General features: G+C 34.2%; 1 protein-coding gene across 1 annotated transcript in view; it reads left to right on the plus strand.

Annotated features, from left to right (window-relative positions):
• LOC136578726 (ly6/PLAUR domain-containing protein 2-like) overlaps positions 1–23,757 on the plus strand; it is a 51,471-nt gene that overhangs the window by 23,137 nt on the left and 4,577 nt on the right. The window contains exon 2 of the mRNA XM_066578902.1: positions 19,757–19,876. Coding sequence (XP_066434999.1) covers positions 19,757–19,876 — 120 coding nt within the window. The remainder of the gene's footprint in view (positions 1–19,756; positions 19,877–23,757) is intronic.

Below are 23,757 nucleotides of genomic sequence, written 5' to 3' on the forward strand. Positions count from 1 at the left end.
ATACGGCTACCTATGTACAAGAATATGACTACTATAATACTGCCTGCTATGTACAAGTATATAACGACTATAATACTGTCCTCTATGTACTAGAATATAACTACTATAATACTGCTCCTATGTACAAGAATATAACTACTATAATACTGCTCCGTAAACAAGAATATACTATAATACTGCCTCCTATGTACAAGACTATAACTACTAAAATACTGCCTCCTATGTACAAGAATATAACTACTATAATACTGCCTCCTATGTACAAAAATATAACTACTATAATACTGTTCCTATGTACAAGAATATAACTACTATAATACTGCCCCTATGTACAAGAATATAACTACTATAATACTGCCCCTATGTACAAGAATATATCTACTATAATACTGCCCCCTATGTACTAGAATATAACTACTATAATACTGACCCCTATGTACTAGAATATAACTACTATAATACTGCCCCCTATGTACAAGAATTAACTACCATCATACTGCCCCCTATGTACAAGAATATAACTACTATAATACTGCCCCTATGTACAAGAATATAACTACTATAACACTGCCCCCTATGTACTAGAATATAATGACTATAATACTGCCCTCTATGTACAAGAATATAACTACTTTAATACTGCCCCCTATTTACAAGAATAAAACTATTATAATCCCGCCCCCTATGTACACAAATATATCTACTATAATACTGCCCCTATGTACAAGAATATAACTACTATAATACTGCACCCTATGTACAAGAATATAACTATTATAATACTGCCTCCTATGTACAAGAATATAACTACTATAATACTGCTCCTTTGTACAAGAATATAACTACTGTAATACTGCCCCCTATGTACAAGAATATAACTACTATAATACTGCCCCCTATGTTCAAGAATATAACTACTATAATACTGCCCCCTATGTACAAGAATATAACTACTATAATTCTGTCTCCTATGTACAAGAATTTAACTACTATAATACTGCCTCCTATGTACAGGTACAGAAATATAACTACTATAATACTGCTCCGTATAAACAAGAATATAACTACTATAATACTGCCTCCTATGTACAAGAATATAGCTACTATAATACTGCCTCCTATGTACAAGAATATAACCACTATAATACTGTCTCCCATGTACAAGAATATAACTCCTATAATACTGCTCCCTATGTACAAGAATATAACTACTATAATACTGCCTCCTATGTACAAGAATATAAGTACTATAATACTGCCCTCTATGTACAAGAGTATAACTACTATAATACTGCTCCTGTGTACAACAATATAACTACAATAATACTGCTCCCTATGTACAAGAATATAACTACTATAATAATGGCCTCTATGTACAAGAATATAACTACTATAATATTGGCCCCTATGTACAAGAATATAACTTCTATAATACTGGCCCCTATGTACAAGAATATAACTACTATAATACTGCCCCCTATGTACAAGAATATAACTACTATAATACTGCCCCCTATGTACAAGAATATAACTACTATAATACTGCCCCCTATGTACAAGAATATAACTAATATAAAACTGCCTCATATTTACAACAATATAACTACTATAATACTGCTCCTATGTACAAGAATATAACTAGTATAATACTGCTCCTATGTACAAGAATATAACTACTATAATACTGATCCTATGTACAAGAATATAACTACTATAATACTGCTCCCTATGTACAAGAATATAACTACTATAATACTGCCTCCTATGTACAAGAATATAACTACTATAATACTGCCCTCTATGTACAAGAGTATAACTACTATAATAGTGCTCCAGTGTACAAGAATATAACTACTATAATACTGCTCCCTATGTACAAGAAAATAACTACTATAATACTGCCCCCTATGTACAAGAATATAACTACTATAATACTGCTCCTATGTACAAGAATATAACTACTATAATTCTGATCCTATGTACAAGAATATAACTCCTATAATACTGCTCCCTATGTACAAGAATAAAACTACTATAATACTGCCTCCTATGTACAAGAATATAACTACTATAATACTGCCCTCTATGTACAAGAGTATAACTACTATAATACTGCTCCTGTGTACAAGAATATAACTACTATAATACTGCCCCCTATGTACAAGAATATAACTACTATAATACTACTCCCTATGTACAAGAATATACTATAATACTGCCCCCTATGTACAAGAATATAGCTACTATAATACTGCCCCTATGTACAAGAATATAACTACTATAATACTGCCCCTATGTACAAGAATATAACTACTATAATACTGCCCCCTATGTACAAGAATATAACTAATATAATACTGCCTCATATTTACAACAATATAACTACTATAAAACTGCTCCTATGTACAAGAATATAACTACTATAATACTGTCCCAATGCACAAGAATATAACTACTATAATACTGCCTCCTATGTACAAGAATATAACTACTATAATACTGCCCCTATGTACAAGAATATAACTACTACAATACTGCCTCCTATGTACAAGAATATAACTCCTATAATACTGCCCCAATGCACAAGAATATAACTACTATAATACAGCCCCTATGCACAAGAATATAACTACTATAATACTGCCCGCTATGTACAAGAATAGAACTACTATAATACTGCTCTTATGTACAAGAATATAACTACTGTTATACTGCCTCCTATGTACAAGAATATAACTACTATAATACGGCTACCTATGTACAAGAATATGACTACTATATTACTGGCCCCAATGCACAAGAATATAACTACTATAATACTGCTTCCCTATGCACAAGAATATAACTACTATAATACTGCCCTCTATGTACAAGAATATAACTACTATAATACTGCCTCCTATGTAAAAGTATATAACGACTATAATACTGTCCTCTATGTACTAGAATATAACTACTATAATACTGCTCCTATGTACAAGAATATAACTACTATAATACTGCCTCCTATGTACTAGACTATAACTACTAAAATACTGCCTCCTATGTACAGGAATATAACTACTATAATACTGCCTCCTATGTACAAAAATATAACTACTATAATACTGTTCCTATGTACAAGAATATAACTACTATAATACTGCCCCCTATGTAAAAGAATTACCTACCATCATACTGCCCCATATGTACAAGAATATAACTACTATAATACTGCCCCCTATGTACAAGAATTAACTACCATCATACTGCCCCCTATGTACAAGAATATAACTACTATAATACTGCCCCTATGTACAAGAATATAACTACTATAATACTGCCCCTATGTACAAGAATATAACTACTATAATACTGCCCCCTATGTACTAGAATATAACTACTATAATACTGACCCCTATGTACTAGAATATAACTACTATAATACTGCCCCCTATGTACAAGAATTAACTACCATCATACTGCCCCCTATGTACAAGAATATGACTACTATAATACTGCCCCTATGTACAAGAATATAACTACTATAACACTGCCCCCTATGTACTAGAATATAACTACTATAATACTGCCCTCTATGTACAAGAATATAACTACTTTAATACTGCTCCCTATTTACAAGAATATAACTATTATAATCCCGCCCCCTATGTACACGAATACATCTACTATAATACTGCCCCCTATGTACAAGAATATAACTACTATAATACTGCCTCCTATGTACAAGAATATAACTACTATAATACTGCTCCTTTGTACAAGAATATAACTACTGTAATACTGCCCCCTATGTACAAGAATATAACTACTATAATACTGCCCCCTATGTACAAGAATATAACTACTATAATCCTGCCCCCTATGTACAAGAATATAACTAATATAATACTGTCTCCTATGGACAAGAATATAGCTACTATAATACTGCCTGATATGTACAACAATATAACTACTATAATACTGCCTGATATGTACAACAATAAAACTACTATAATACTGCCCCCTAAGTACAAGAATATAACTACTATAATACTGTCTCCTATGTACTAGAATATAACTACTATAATACTGACCCCTATGTACTAGAATATAACTACTATAATACTGCCCCCTATGTACAAGAATTAACTACCATCATACTGCCCCCTATGTACAAGAATATAACTACTATAATACTGCCCCTATGTACAAGAATATAACTACTATAACACTGCCCCCTATGTACTAGAATATAACTACTATAATACTGCCCTCTATGTACAAGAATATAACTACTTTAATACTGCCCCCTATTTACAAGAATAAAACTATTATAATCCCGCCCCCTATGTACACAAATATATCTACTATAATACTGCCCCTATGTACAAGAATATAACTACTATAATACTGCACCCTATGTACAAGAATATAACTATTATAATACTGCCTCCTATGTACAAGAATATAACTACTATAATACTGCTCCTTTGTACAAGAATATAACTACTGTAATACTGCCCCCTATGTACAAGAATATAACTACTATAATACTGCCCCCTATGTACAAGAATATAACTACTATAATCCTGCCCCCTATGTACAAGAATATAACTACTATAATACTGCCCCCTATGTAAAAGAATTAACTACCATCATACTGCCCTATATGTACAAGAATATAACTACTATAATACTGCCCCCTATGTACAAGAATTAACTACCATCATAATGCCCCCTATGTACAAGAATATAACTACTATAATACTGCCCCTATGTACAAGAATATAGCTACTATAATACTGCCCCTATGTACAAGAATATAACTACTATAATACTGCCCCCTATGTACTAGAATATAACTACTATAATACTGCCCCCTATGTACTAGAATATAACTACTATAATACTGCCCCCTATGTACAAGAATTAACTACCATCATACTGCCCCCTATGTACAAGAATATGACTACTATAATACTGCCCCTATGTACAAGAATATAACTACTATAACACTGCCCCCTATGTACTAGAATATAACTACTATAATACTGCCCTCTATGTACAAGAATATAACTACTTTAATACTGCTCCCTATTTACAAGAATATGACTATTATAATCCCGCCCCCTATGTACACGAATACATCTACTATAATACTGCCCCCTATGTACAAGAATATAACTACTATAATACTGCCTCCTATGTACAAGAATATAACTACTATAATACTGCTCCTTTGTACAAGAATATAACTACTGTAATACTGCCCCCTATGTACAAGAATATAACTACTATAATACTGCCCCCTATGTACAAGAATATAACTACTATAATCCTGCCCCCTATGTACAAGAATATAACTAATATAATACTGTCTCCTATGTACAAGAATATAGCTACTATAATACTGCCTGATATGTACAACAATATAACTACTATAATACTGCCTCATATGTACAACAATAAAACTACTATAATACTGCCCCCTAAGTACAAGAATATAACTACTATAATACTGTCTCCTATGTACAAGAATATAACTACTATAATACTGCATCCTATGTACAAGAATATAACTACCATAATACTGCTCCTATGTACAAGAATATAACTACTATAATATTGCCTCCTATGTACAGGAATATAACTACTATAATACTGCCTCCTATGTACAAGAATATAATTACTATAATACTGCCTCTTTGTACAAGAATATAACTACTATAATACAGCCCCCTATGTACAAGAATTAACTACCATCATACTGCCCCCTATGTACAAGAATATAACTACTATAATACTGCCCCCTATTTACAAGAATATAACTACTATAATACTGCCCCTATGTACAAGAATATAACTACTATAATACTGCCCCCTATGTACTAGAATATAACTACTATAATACTGCCCCCTATGTACTAGAATATAACTACTATAATACTGCCCCCTATGTACAAGAATTAACTACCATCATACTGCCCCCTATGTACAAGAATATAACTACTATAATACTGCCCCTATGTACAAGAATATAACTACTATAACACTGCCCTCTATGTACAAGAATATAACTACTTTAATACTGCCCCCTATTTACAAGAATATAACTATTATAATCCCGCCCCCTAAGTACACGAATATATCTACTATTATACTGCCCCCTATGTACAAGAATATAACTTCTATAATACTGCACCCTATGTACAAGAATATAACTACTACAATACTGCCTCCTATGTACAAGAATATAACTACTATAATACTGCCCCCTATGTACAAGAATATAACTACTATAATACTGCCCCCTATGTACAAGAATATAACTACTAAAATCCTGCCCCTATGTACAAGAATATAACTACTATAATACTGTCTCCTATGTACAAGAATATAACTACTATAATACTGCCCCCTATGTACAAGAATATAACTACTATAATACTGCTCCTGTGTACAAGAATATAACTACGATAATACTGCTCCCTATGTACAAGAATATAACTACTATAATAATGGCCCCTATGTACAAGAATATAACTACTATAATATTGGCCCCTATGTACAAGAATATAACTTCTATAATACTGGCCCCTATGTACAAGAATATAACTACTATAATACTGCCCCCTATGTACAAGAATATAACTACTATAATACTGCCCCTATGTACAAGAATATAACTACTATACTACTGCCCCCTATGTCCTAGAATATAACTACTATAATACTGACCCCTATGTACTAGAATATAACTACTATAATACTGCCCAATATGTACAAGAATTAACTACCATCATACTGCCCCCTATGTACAAGAATATAACTACTATAATACTGCCCCTATGTACAAGAATATAACTACTATAACACTGCCCCCTATGTACTAGAATATAACTACTATAATACTGCCCTCTATGTACAAGAATATAACTACTTTAATACTGCCCCCTATTTACAAGAATAAAACTATTATAATCCCGCCCCCTATGTACACAAATATATCTACTATAATACTGCCCCTATGTACAAGAATATAACTACTATAATACTGCACCCTATGTACAAGAATATAAATATTATCATACTGCCTCCTATGTACAAGAATATAACTACTATAATACTGCTCCTTTGTACAAGAATATAACTACTGTAATACTGCCCCCTATGTACAAGAATATAACTACTATAATACTGCCCCCTATGTACAAGAATATAACTACTATAATCCTGCCCCCTATGTACAAGAATATAACTACTATAATACTGCCCCCTATGTAAAAGAATTAACTACCATCATACTGCCCTATATGTACAAGAATATAACTACTATAATACTGCCCCCTATGTACAAGAATTAACTACCATCATAATGCCCCCTATGTACAAGAATATAACTACTATAATACTGCCCCTATGTACAAGAATATAGCTACTATAATACTGCCCCTATGTACAAGAATATAACTACTATAATACTGCCCCCTATGTACTAGAATATAACTACTATAATACTGCCCCCTATGTACTAGAATATAACTACTATAATACTGCCCCCTATGTACAAGAATTAACTACCATCATACTGCCCCCTATGTACAAGAATATGACTACTATAATACTGCCCCTATGTACAAGAATATAACTACTATAACACTGCCCCCTATGTACTAGAATATAACTACTATAATACTGCCCTCTATGTACAAGAATATAACTACTTTAATACTGCTCCCTATTTACAAGAATATAACTATTATAATCCCGCCCCCTATGTACACGAATACATCTACTATAATACTGCCCCCTATGTACAAGAATATAACTACTATAATACTGCCTCCTATGTACAAGAATATAACTACTATAATACTGCTCCTTTGTACAAGAATATAACTACTGTAATACTGCCCCCTATGTACAAGAATATAACTACTATAATACTGCCCCCTATGTACAAGAATATAACTACTATAATCCTGCCCCCTATGTACAAGAATATAACTAATATAATACTGTCTCCTATGTACAAGAATATAGCTACTATAATACTGCCTGATATGTACAACAATATAACTACTATAATACTGCCTCATATGTACAACAATAAAACTACTATAATACTGCCCCCTAAGTACAAGAATATAACTACTATAATACTGTCTCCTATGTACAAGAATATAACTACTATAATACTGCCTCCTATGTACAAGAATATAACTACCATAATACTGCTCCTATGTACAAGAATATAACTACTATAATATTGCCTCCTATGTACAGGAATATAACTACTATAATACTGCCTCCTATGTACAAGAATATAATTACTATAATACTGCCTCTTTGTACAAGAATATAACTACTATAATACAGCCCCCTATGTACAAGAATTAACTACCATCATACTGCCCCCTATGTACAAGAATATAACTACTATAATACTGCCCCCTATTTACAAGAATATAACTACTATAATACTGCCCCTATGTACAAGAATATAACTACTATAATACTGCCCCCTATGTACTAGAATATAACTACTATAATACTGCCCCCTATGTACTAGAATATAACTACTATAATACTGCCCCCTATGTACAAGAATTAACTACCATCATACTGCCCCCTATGTACAAGAATATAACTACTATAATACTGCCCCTATGTACAAGAATATAACTACTATAACTCTGCCCTCTATGTACAAGAATATAACTACTTTAATACTGCCCCCTATTTACAAGAATATAACTATTATAATCCCGCCCCCTAAGTACACGAATATATCTACTATTATACTGCCCCCTATGTACAAGAATATAACTTCTATAATACTGCACCCTATGTACAAGAATATAACTACTACAATACTGCCTCCTATGTACAAGAATATAACTACTATAATACTGCCCCCTATGTACAAGAATATAACTACTATAATACTGCCCCCTATGTACAAGAATATAACTACTAAAATCCTGCCCCTATGTACAAGAATATAACTACTATAATACTGTCTCCTATGTACAAGAATATAACTACTATAATACTGCCCCCTATGTACAAGAATATAACTACTATAATACTGCTCCTATGTACAGGTACAGAAATATAACTACTATAATACTGCTCCGTATAAACAAGAATATAACTGCTATAATACTGCCTCCTATGTACAAGAATATAGCTACTATAATACTGCCTCATATGTACAACAATACAACTACTATAATACTGTCTCATATGTACAACAATATAACTACTATAATACTGCCCCCTATGTACAAGAATATAACTACTATAATACTGTCTCCTATGTACAAGAATATAACTACTATAATACTGCCCCCTATGTACAAGAATATAACTACTATAATCCTGCCCCCTATGTACAAGAATATAACTACTATAATTCTGTCTCCTATGTACAAGAATATAACTACTATAATACTGCCTCCTATGTACAGGTACAGAAATATGACTACTATATTACTGCTCCGTATAAACAAGAATATAACTACTATAATACTGCCTCCTATGTACAAGAATATAGCTACTATAATACTGCCTCCTATGTACAAGAATATAACTACTATAATACTGCCCCCTATGTACAAGAATATAACTACTATAATTCTGTCTCCTATGTACAAGAATATAACTACTATAATACTGCCTCCTATGTACAGGTACAGAAATATAACTACTATAATACTGCTCCGTATAAACAAGAATATAACTACTATAATACTGCCTCCTATGTACAAGAATATAGCTACTATAATACTGCCTCCTATGTACAAGAATATAACTACTATTATACTGCCCCCTATGTACAAGAATATAACTACTATAATACTGTCTCCCATGTACAAGAATATAACTCCTATAATACTGCTCCCTATGTACAAGAATATAACTACTATAATACTGCCTCCTATGTACAAGAATATAACTACTATAATACTGCCCTCTATGTACAAGAGTATAACTACTATAATACTGCTCCTGTGTACTAGAATATAACTACGATAATACTGCTCCCTATGTACAAGAATATAACTACTATAATAATGGCCCCTATGTACAAGAATATAACTACTATAATATTGGCCCCTATGTACAAGAATATAACTTCTATAATACTGGCCCCTATGTACAAGAATATAACTACTATAAACTTGCCCCCTATGTACAAGAATATAACTACTATAATACTGCCCCCTATGTACAAGAATATAACTAATATAATACTGCCTCATATTTACAACAATATAACTACTATAATACTGCTCCTATGTACAAGAATATAACTACTATAATACTGCTCCTATGTACAAGAATATAACTACTATAATACTGATCCTATGTACAAGAATATAACTCCTATAATACTGCTCCCTATGTACAAGAATATAACTACTATAATACTGCCTCCTATGTACAAGTATATAACTACTATAATACTGCCCTCTATGTACAAGAGTATAACTACTATAATACTGCTCCTGTGTACAAGAATATAACTACTATAATACTGCTCCCTATGTACAAGAATATAACTACTATAATAATGGCCCCTATGTACAAGAATATAACTACTATAATACTGGCACCTATGTACAAGAATATAACTACTAAAATACTGCCCCCTATGTACAAGAATATAACTACTATAAATCTACTCCCTATGTACAAGAATATACTATAATACTGCCCCCTATGTACAAGAATATAGCTACTATATTCTGCCCCCTATGTACAAGAATATAACTACTATAATACTGCTATTATGTACAAGAATATACCTACTATAATACTGCCTCCTATATACAAGAATATAACTACTCTAATACTGTCTCCTATGTACAAGAATATAACTACTATAATACTGCTCCGTATAAACAAGAATATAACTACTATAATACTGCCTCCTATGTACAGGTACAGAAATAAAACTACTATAATACTGCTCCGTATAAACAAGAATATAACTACTATAATTCTGCCTCCTATGTACAAGAATATAACTACTATAATACTGCCTCCTATGTACAAGAATATAACTACTATAATACTGCCCCCTATGTACAAGAATATAACTACTAAATGCTGTCTCCTATGTACAAGAAAATAACTACTATAATACTGCCTCCTATGTACAAGAATATAACTACCATAATATTGCTCCTATGTACAAGAATATAACTACTATAATATTGCCTCCTATGTACAGGAATATAGCTACTATAATACTGCCTCCTATGTACAAGAATATAACTACTATAATTATTCCTCCTATGTACAAGAATATAACTACTATAATACTGCTCCCTATGTACAAGAATATAACTACTATAATAATGGCCCCTATGTACAAGAATATAGCTACTATAATACTGCCTCCTATGTACAAGAATATAACTACTATAATTATTCCTCCTATGTACAAGAATATAACTACTATAATTCTGTCTCCTATGTACAAGAATATAACTACTATAATACTGCCTCCTATGTACAGGTACAGAAATATAACTACTATATTACTATATTACTGCTCCGTATAAACAAGAATATAACTACTATAATACTGCCTCCTCTGTACAAGAATATAGCTACTATAATACTGCCTCCTATGTACAAGAATATAACTACTATAATACTGCCCCCTATGTACAAGAATATAACTACTATAATTCTGTCTCCTATGTACAAGAATTTAACTACTATAATACTGCCTCCTATGTACAGGTACAGAAATATAACTACTATAATACTGCTCCGTATAAACAAGAATATAACTACTATAATACTGCCTCCTATGTACAAGAATATAGCTACTATAATACTGCCTCCTATGTACAAGAATATAACTCCTATAATACTGCCCCCTATGTACAAGAATATAGCTACTATAATACTGCCTCCTATGTACAAGAATATAACTACTATAATACTGCCCCCTATGTACAAGAATATAACTACTATAATACTGTCTCCCATGTACAAGAATATAACTCCTATAATACTGTTCCCTATGTACAAGAATATAACTACTATAATACTGCCTCCTGTGTACAAGAATATAACTACTATAATACTGCCCTTTATGTACAAGAGTATAACTACTATAATACTGCTCCTGTGTACAAGAATATAACTACTATAATACTGCTCCCTATGTACAAGAATATAACTACTATAATAATGGCCCCTATGTACAAGAATATAACTACTATAATATTGGCCCCTATGTACAAGAATATAACTTCTATAATACTGGCCCCTATGTACAAGAATATAACTACTATAATACTGCCCCCTATGTACAAGAATATAACTAGTATAATACTGCCCCCTGTGTACAAGAATATAACTACTATAATACTGCCCCCTATGTACAAGAATATAACTAATATAATACTGCCTCATATTTACACCAATATAACTACTATAATACTGCTCCTATGTACAAGAATATAACTAGTATAATACTGCTCCTATGTACAAGAATATAACTACTATAATACTGATCCTATGTACAAGAATATAACTACTATAATACTGCTCCCTATGTACAAGAATATAACTACTATAATACTGCCTCCTATGTACAAGAATATAACTACTATAATACTGCCCTCTATGTACAAGAGTATAACTACTATAATACTGCTCCTGTGTACAAGAATATAACTACTATAATACTGCCCCCTATGTACAAGAATATAACTACTATAATTCTGTCTCCTATGTACAAGAATTTAACTACTATAATACTGCCTCCTATGTACAGGTACAGAAATATAACTACTATAATACTGCTCCGTATAAACAAGAATATAACTACTATAATACTGCCTCCTATGTACAAGAATATAACTACTATAATACTGCCCCCTATGTACAATTATATAACTACTATAATACTGTCTCCCATGTACAAGAATATAACTCCTATAATACTGCTCCCTATGTACAAAAATATAACTACTATAATACTGCCTCCTATGTACAAGAATATAACTACTATAATACTGCCCTCTATGTACAAGAGTATAACTACTATAATACTGCTCCTGTGTACAAGAATATAACTACTATAATACTGCTCCCTATGTACAAGAATATAACTACTATAATAATGGCCCCTATGTACAAGAATATAACTACTATAATACTGTCTCCCATGTACAAGAATATAACTCCTATAATACTGTTCCCTATGTACAAGAATATAACTACTATAATACTGCCTCCTGTGTACAAGAATATAACTACTATAATACTGCCCTTTATGTACAAGAGTATAACTACTATAATACTGCTCCTGTGTACAAGAATATAACTACTATAATACTGCTCCCTATGTACAAGAATATAACTACTATAATAATGGCCCCTATGTACAAGAATATAACTACTATAATATTGGCCCCTATGTACAAGAATATAACTTCTATAATACTGGCCCCTATGTACAAGAATATAACTACTATAATACTGCCCCCTATGTACAAGAATATAACTACTATAATACTGCCCCCTATGTACAAGAATATAACTACTATAATACTGCCCCCTATGTACAAGAATATAACTAATATAATACTGCCTCATATTTACAACAATATAACTACTATAATACTGCTCCTATGTACAAGAATATAACTAGTATAATACTGCTCCTATGTACAAGAATATAACTACTATAATACTGCCCCCTATGTACAAGAATATAACTACTATAATACTGCCCCCTGTGTACAAGAATATAACTACTATAATACTGCCCCCTATGTACAAGAATATAACTAATATAATACTGCCTCATATTTACACCAATATAACTACTATAATACTGCTCCTATGTACAAGAATATAACTAGTATAATACTGCTCCTATGTACAAGAATATAACTACTATAATACTGATCCTATGTACAAGAATATAACTACTATAATACTGCCCCCTATGTACAAGAATATAACTACTATAATACTGTCTCCCATGTACAAGAATATAACTCCTATAATACTGTTCCCTATGTACAAGAATATAACTACTATAATACTGCCTCCTGTGTACAAGAATATAACTACTATAATACTGCCCTTTATGTACAAGAGTATAACTACTATAATACTGCTCCTGTGTACAAGAATATAACTACTATAATACTGCTCCCTATGTACAAGAATATAACTACTATAATAATGGCCCCTATGTACAAGAATATAACTACTATAATATTGGCCCCTATGTACAAGAATATAACTTCTATAATACTGGCCCCTATGTACAAGAATATAACTACTATAATACTGCCCCCTATGTACAAGAATATAACTAGTATAATACTGCCCCCTGTGTACAAGAATATAACTACTATAATACTGCCCCCTATGTACAAGAATATAACTAATATAATACTGCCTCATATTTACACCAATATAACTACTATAATACTGCTCCTATGTACAAGAATATAACTAGTATAATACTGCTCCTATGTACAAGAATATAACTACTATAAAACTGATCCTATGTACAAGAATATAAATACTATAATACTGCTCCCTATGTACAAGAATATAACTACTATAATACTGCCTCCTATGTACAAGAATATAACTACTATAATACTGCCCTCTATGTACAAGAGTATAACTACTATAATACTGCTCCTGTGTACAAGAATATAACTACTATAATACTGCCCCCTATGTACAAGAATATAACTACTATAATTCTGTCTCCTATGTACAAGAATTTAACTACTATAATACTGCCTCCTATGTACAGGTACAGAAATATAACTACTATAATACTGCTCCGTATAAACAAGAATATAACTACTATAATACTGCCTCCTATGTACAAGAATATAGCTACTATAATACTGCCTCCTATGTACAAGAATATAACTACTATAATACTGCCCCCTATGTACAATTATATAACTACTATAATACTGTCTCCCATGTACAAGAATATAACTCCTATAATACTGCTCCCTATGTACAAAAATATAACTACTATAATACTGCCTCCTATGTACAAGAATATAACTACTATAATACTGCCCCCTATGTACAAGAGTATAACTACTATAATACTGCTCCTGTGTACAAGAATATAACTACTATAATACTGCTCCCTATGTACAAGAATATAACTACTATAATAATGGCCCCTATGTACAAGAATATAACTACTATAATACTGTCTCCCATGTACAAGAATATAACTCCTATAATACTGTTCCCTATGTACAAGAATATAACTACTATAATACTGCCTCCTGTGTACAAGAATATAACTACTATAATACTGCCCTTTATGTACAAGAGTATAACTACTATAATACTGCTCCTGTGTACAAGAATATAACTACTATAATACTGCTCCCTATGTACAAGAATATAACTACTATAATAATGGCCCCTATGTACAAGAATATAACTACTATAATATTGGCCCCTATGTACAAGAATATAACTTCTATAATACTGGCCCCTATGTACAAGAATATAACTACTATAATACTGCCCCCTATGTACAAGAATATAACTACTATAATACTGCCCCCTATGTACAAGAATATAACTACTATAATACTGCCCCCTATGTACAAGAATATAACTAATATAATACTGCCTCATATTTACAACAATATAACTACTATAATACTGCTCCTATGTACAAGAATATAACTAGTATAATACTGCTCCTATGTACAAGAATATAACTACTATAATACTGATCCTATGTACAAGAATATAACTACTATAATACTGCTCCCTATGTACAAGAATATAACTACTATAATACTGCCTCCTATGTACAAGAATATAACTACTATAATACTGCCCTCTATGTACAAGAGTATAACTACTATAATACTGCTCCTGTGTACAAGAATATAACTACTATAATACTGCTCCCTATGTACAAGAATATAACTACTATAATACTGCCCCCTATGTACAAGAATATAACTACTATAATTCTGTCTCCTATGTACAAGAATTTAACTACTATAATACTGCCTCCTATGTACAGGTACAGAAATATAACTACTATAATACTGCTCCGTATAAACAAGAATATAACTACTATAATACTGCCTCCTATGTACAAGAATATAGCTACTATAATACTGCCTCCTATGTACAAGAATATAACTACTATAATACTGCCCCCTATGTACAATTATATAACTACTATAATACTGTCTCCCATGTACAAGAATATAACTCCTATAATACTGCTCCCTATGTACAAAAATATAACTACTATAATACTGCCTCCTATGTACAAGAATATAACTACTATAATACTGCCCTCTATGTACAAGAGTATAACTACTATAATACTGCTCCTGTGTACAAGAATATAACTACTATAATACTGCTCCCTATGTACAAGAATATAACTACTATAATAATGGCCCCTATGTACAAGAATATAACTACTATAATATTGGCCCCTATGTACAAGAATATAACTTCTATAATACTGGCCCCTATGTACAAGAATATAACTACTATAATACCGCCCCCTATGTACAAGAATATAACTACTATAATACTGCTCCTATGTACAAGAATATAACTAGTATAATACTGCTCCTATGTACAAGAATATAACTACTATAATACTGATCCTATGTACAAGAATATAACTACTATAATACTGCTCCCTTTGTACAAGAATATAACTACTATAATACTGCCTCCTATGTACAAGAATATAACTACTATAATACTGCCCTCTATGTACAAGAGTATAACTAGTATAATACTGCTCCTGTGTACAAGAATATAACTACTATAATACTGCTCCCTATGTACAAGAATATAACTACTATAATACTGCCCCCTATGTACAAGAATATAACTACTACAATACTGCTCCTATGTACAAGAATATAACTACTATAATTCTGATCCTATGTACAAGAATATAACTCCTATAATACTGCTCCCTATGTACAAGAATATAACTACTATAATACTGCCTCCTATGTACAAGAATATAACTACTATAATACTGCCCTCTATGTACAAGAGTATAACTACTATAATACTGCTCCTGTGTACAAGAATATAACTACTATAATACTGCTCCCTATGTACAAGAATATAACTACTATAATAATGGCCCCTATGTACAAGAATATAACTACTATAATATTGGCCCCTATGTACAAGAATATAACTTCTATAATACTGGCCCCTATGTACAAGAATATAACTACTATAATACTGCCCCTATGTACAAGAATATAACTACTATAATACTGCCCCCTATGTACAAGAATATAACTACTATAATACTGCCCCCTATGTAGAAGAATATAACTAATATAATACTGCCTCATATTTACAACAATATAACTACTATAATACTGCTCCTATGTACAAGAATATAACTAGTATAATACTGCTCCTATGTACAAGAATATAACTACTATAATACTGATCCTATGTTCAAGAATATAACTACTATAATACTGCCCTCTATGTACAAGAGTATAACTACTATAATACTGCTCCTGTGTACAAGAATATAACTACTATAATACTGCTCCCTATGTACAAGAATATAACTACTATAATACTGCCCCCTATGTACAAGAATATAACTACTATAATACTGCCCCCTATGTACAAGAATATAACTACTATAATACTGCTCCTATGTACAAGAATATAACTACTATAATTCTGATCCTATGTACAAGAATATAACTCCTATAATACTGCTCCCTATGTACAAGAATATAACTACTATAATACTGCCTCCTATGTACAAGAATATAACTACTATAATACTGCCCTCTATGTACAAGAGTATAACTACTATAATACTGCTCCTGTGTACAAGAATATAACTACTATAATACTGCTCCCTATGTACAAGAATATAACTACTATAATACTGCCCCCTATGTACAAGAATATAACTACTATAATACTACTCCCTATGTACAAGAATATACTATAATACTGCCCCCTATGTACAAGAATATAGCTTCTATAATACTGCCCCTATGTACAAGAATATAACTACTATAATACTGCCCCCTATTTACAAGAATATAACTACTATAATACTGCCCCCTATGTACAAGAATATAACTAATATAATACTGCCTCATATTTACAACAATATAACTACTATAATACTGCTCCTATGTACAAGAATATAACTACTATAATACTGCTCCTATGTACAAGAATATAACTACTATAATACTGATCCTATGTACAAGAATATAACTACTATAGTACTGCTCCTATGTACAAGAATATAACTACTATAATACTGATCCTATGTACAAGAATATAACTCCTATAATACTGCTCCCTATGTACAAGAATATAACTACTATAATACTGCCTCCTATGTACAAGAATATAACTACTATAATACTGCCCTCTATGTACAAGAGTATAACTACTATAATACTGCCTCCTATGTACAAGAATATAACTACTATAATACTGCTCCCTATGTACAAGAACATAACTACTATAATACTGCCCCGTATGTACAAGAATATAACTACTATAACACTACTCCCTATGTACAAGAATATACTATAATACTGCCCCCTATGTACAAGAACATAGCTACTATAATACTGCCTCCTATGTACAAGAATATAACTACTCTAATACTGTCTCCTATGTACAAGAATATAACTACTATAATACTGCTCCGTATAAACAAGAATATAACTACTATAATACTGCCTCCTATGTACAAGAATATAACTACTATAATACTGCTCCCTATGTACAAGAATATAACTACTATAATACTACTCCCTATGTACAAGAATATACTATAATACTGCCCCCTATGTACAAGAATATAGCTACTATAATACTGCCTCCTATGTACAAGAATATAACTACTCTAATACTGTCTCCTATGTACAAGAATATAACTACTATAATACTGCTCCGTATAAACAAGAATATAACTACTATAATACTGCCTCCTATGTACAAGAATATAACTACTATAGTTCTATCTCACTATGTATAAGAATATACCTACTATAATACTGCTCCCTATGTACAAGAATATACCTACTATAATACTGCCCCCTATGTACAAGAATATAACTACTATAATACTGCCTCCTATGTACAAAAATATAACTACTATAATACTGCTCCATATAAACAAGAATATAACTACTATAATATTGCCCCCTATGTACAAGAATATAACTACTATAATACTGCCCCCTATGTACAAGAATATAACTACTCTAATACTGTCTCCTATGTACAAGAATATAACTACTATAATACTGCCCCCTATGTACAAGAATATAACTACTATAATACTGCCCCCCATGTACAAGAATATAACTACTATAATACTGCCCCCTATGTGCAAGAATATAACTACTATTTTTCTCTCCGTCTATAGTCCATCACACAGACCTAACATACTGAAGCTGTTCTGGAGCTGTAATATCCACTGTAGTGTTCTCAGTGTGTGTATTACTGCTAGCTCTCCTGCCCCCGTAACAACGATACGTAGCCATGCTTTATATACTGTATATCTGAGAGCGCACAAAGTAACATGTGATGTAGCAGATAGGACTCGCTCACCGGCTTCCCCTCCTCTCACACAGTGTATATCCTCAGCAGCGCTTGCCGTTCGTTATTGGTGGTCTCTCCTGTGTCTGCCCTCATCTGTGACTTACCGTCCTCCTTGTTTCTTGTCTCCATTCAGCTCAGTCTCTTCATTGTTATTTTTGCTATGAAGGAAGTGAAGTCCAGAAATGCAACCAAATCAAGGAATGTCCGGAGGAGAGCAGAGTCTGCAAGACGGTCACCTTCAGCCCAAACACCGGTGAGCGGACCGATCTGAAGGGACGGTGCAACCTCATAGGAATAAAACATCAGTGTGGAATGAAAAGCTCTGCTACTTTCTAAAATACATTCTGCATCACTTCCTTATCATCCGCAAGATTTATGCTTGCTTTCAGTGAATGGGACTATGATTGTTCACAAACCCGTTTTACATCCTGACCTAATTCAGCTGAGGGTTTGTTACAAGTGAATGTAGTCCAACCTTCTAAAACATCATGATCACAAATCTCTCTCCTGACCTAATGATTTTGTTACAATGTATCAGTTGGGAACCTGTATCAGCCTGGAGTCCAAGCTGCTTCTTAATGGGGTTTTCCGGTCAAAAAAACTATTGATGACCTATCACCAGGAAAGGTCATCAATAGTTGATTGGCCGGAGTCCGCCATTCGGGACTCCAACCTATCAGCTGTGCGAGCGCAAGCTGTCAGCGCCGCAATAATAGGGGTCAGAGTGGAAATCTCCACGCCGACCTACCATTTAGTGGCTGGCCCTATTAACTGCAGGCACTGCTCTCATTGATTTCAATGAGAGCCGTGCCTGCAGTTACCAGCGCCAGCCACTACATGGGAGCTTGGCGAGGAGACTTCTGCTCTAAATACACAGAGATCGGGCTTCTGTGCCGACCTCTGTTATTGGGCCACTGACAGCTTGGGCCCACACAGTTAATTGGTCTGGGTCCCAAGCGGCGGACCTTGGCCGATCAACTATTGATGACCTATCCTGATGATAGGTCATCAATAGTAATTTGGACCAGAAAACCCCTTTAAGGCCCAACCACACTGTCTGCTGCACCATCCGATTTATGTACGGAATGCAGAAGTATGTCTTGGCCAGACTGTGGGTCTCCAGACCCGAACTTGAAGAATAATATGTGCATATGATGCTCCGAGTTCGGGCCCAGAGACCCGCGGTCATGCAGGGACACACTTCTGCACTTTATATGTGAAATGGATGGTGCAGCAGACAGTGTGGTCGGGCCTTAACAGAGGATTGTAACACCAGTCAGGTCACTGTGGCGGCTGATGAACAGCATTTCTGTAGTAGGACCTGCTGGGGGCTGTTGGGGGTGGGAACGGGATGGCAAGACTGTGTCCTAAATCTGGAACTGTCCCACCTAATCCAGGACATTTGGGAGGCCTCATCCTCTGCACTCACTTTGGGTTGTCTCTTGTAATCTCAACTGTTTTAGTCTCCACCTTCTTTAATTGCCTGTTGTCTTCCATTGCCATCCATATCAGATTTCCTGCTGTGGATTCCTCTGCTCAACCAGGGGCTCATCCTCTGCCCCTCTTCTAGCTCTTCCTGGCAATGAGTCTCAGAGAGTAAACCTTTCCTCTCTCACTGTGCAGTGACACACTTGATTGGAGTCTCTGGTTTGGCCGGTAGGAGACATATCTCTGCCTTATGGGGGAGAGCTCATTTACATACTTTATCCCCATGGTGCATTGCCTGTCAGTCTCTATAATCCAACTGAAGTGGCTTTATAAGTGGGTATTATTAGGGCAGCGCCCATCATCCTGGTAGATCTGGTTATGGGGTGATGATGATGTGGGAGCTGTCACCCTGCACACCCCACGTGTACAGTCAGCTGCAGTTTGCCTTCTATTTTCTGCCTCGTTCTCTGACCTTCTGTTTTATAGAAACGTGTAAACCGCAGTCACCTTGCAAATCACAAAGTGTGTATGTAATAATATATAATAATACTCTTTATTTCTATAGCGCCAACATATTCTGCAGAGCTGTACAAGTCAGAAGAGGGTATCACATATAGTATTAATCTAATAGACAGTTTCACCGATAGGGGTGAGGGCCCTGCTCACAAGAGCTTACAATCCATGAGGCACAAAAGCTATCAGTGCTGGTTCTGTAGAATCAGGCCATAGAACAAAGAATAGTGTACTATACATATATACATAGCGCTGTGTGAGCCGCTCACCAGCCGTATCTATGCATATGCAGAAGTGCCACAGGGTGTTCCTATGATGTGCACACTGCAACAAAAATGGCCTGATAGCTTTATTCTGCGGGTCGCTCCGATTGCTGTGATACCAGATTTATATACTTTTTTTCTTTTTTGCTGTACTACTTTTAAAATATAAAATATTTTTGAAAAAACGTAATTATTTTCTGCCGCCATCTTCTGACAGCAAGAACTTTGTTATTTTTCCGTTTAATTGTCTGTTGGCTCATTTTCTGTGGGATCTCTCGTAGTTTCCTTTGGTACCATATTGCAGTTCATATGACTTTTTGATCGCTTTCTATTACATTTTTTATTGGAGACCAAAAAAGCGCAATTCTGGCATTATATATATTTTTTTCTGCTGGCGTTCACCGTGCGGGATAAATAATGTGTTACTAAGGCTAGTTCCACATGGGTGATCGCGAGAAAAACATCTTGGTTTCTGTGAATTTTGAGCGCCAGCAATGCTCCTTTTTAGAATAAACTCGCATCGCATCGCTGCCCCCCGTGATTTTTTTTATCGCAAAAGTCAATAGGACTTTCTAATGTTAAAATCACACTTTAGGGTGATTTCACACGGGCGATAAAATCATGCGATTTTCACGCGATGCAAGAATGAGTAAAAAAGCAAATTTATGAAACCAGTAGTTTTCTTCCATTAGTGATGTTTTCACTCATGCGATGCTGCGAGAACAAAAAATAACGGCATGCTCTATCTCTGTGCGATATGCGTTTTTTTATCTCCCATGTTTACCTATGGGGCCTTCTTTTTATCACATCACGACGCACAACATTGCGTTGCCATGCGACTTTAACATTACTAACATAAGAAATTGTGCAATTTAATCGCGGGGGCGGCAACGATGCGAGATTATTCTAAAAAAAAAGCATTTCTGATAGAGATGAGCGAGCATACTCGTCCGAGCTTGATACTCGTCCGAGTATTAGGGTGTTCGAGATGCTCGTTACTCGTAACGAGTACCACGCGATGTTCGGGTTACTTTCACTTTCTTCCCTGAGAAATTTTCGCGCTTTTCTGGCCAATAGAAAGACAGGGAAGGCATTACAACTTCCCCCTGCGACGTTCAAGCCCTATACCACCCCCCTGCTGTGAGTGGCTGGCGAGATCAGGTGTCACCCAAGTATAAACATCTGCCCCTCCCGCGGCTCGCCACAGATGCATTCTGACATTAGTTCAGGGAAAGTGCTATCGTGTTGGAGCTGCTATAGGGAGAGCGTTAGGAGTATTTTAGGTTTCAAGAACCCCAACGGTCCTTCTTAAGGCCATAAATCTTCTCTATATGCGCTCAATGGGGCCGGCGGCAGCAGCGCCGACCCCATTGAGAACATATAGAAGACAAATCCTTCTTCTCTGCCACAGCTGTAACAGCTGTGGCAGAGAAGAACGATGTTTGCCCATTGAATTCAATGGAGCCGGCAATACAGCAGGTTCCACTGAAAGCAATGGGCTGCCGGCGATCGCAGGATGAATTGTCAGGAAGGGGTTAAATATATAACCCCTTCCCTGCAATTCATCCAGAAATGTGTTACAATAAAAATATATACCGGCGTATAAGGCGATGGGGCGTATAAGACGACCCCCCAACTGTCACCTTATACGCCGGCAATACAGTGGAGCAAAGAATAAAAATCATTACTTACTTCTTCTGACGTTCTGCGGTGCTCCTGCAGGCTGTCACTCCCTCCTGGTGTTCTGCGGTGCTCCTGCAGGCTGTTGCTCCCTCCTGGTTCCCGGCAGAGCATTGATTTCTCTACGGAGGGCTTTAAATCCCCGCCTCCAGAAACACACGTGCCTTCAGCCAATCACAGCCAATGACAATGATGTCATTGAATGGCTGTGATTGGCTGTGTTTCTGGAGGCGGGGATTTCAAGCCCTGC

The sequence above is a fragment of the Eleutherodactylus coqui genome, chromosome 9 (assembly GCF_035609145.1).
Source record: "Eleutherodactylus coqui strain aEleCoq1 chromosome 9, aEleCoq1.hap1, whole genome shotgun sequence".
In the NCBI taxonomy this organism is placed as follows: domain Eukaryota; kingdom Metazoa; phylum Chordata; class Amphibia; order Anura; family Eleutherodactylidae; genus Eleutherodactylus; species Eleutherodactylus coqui.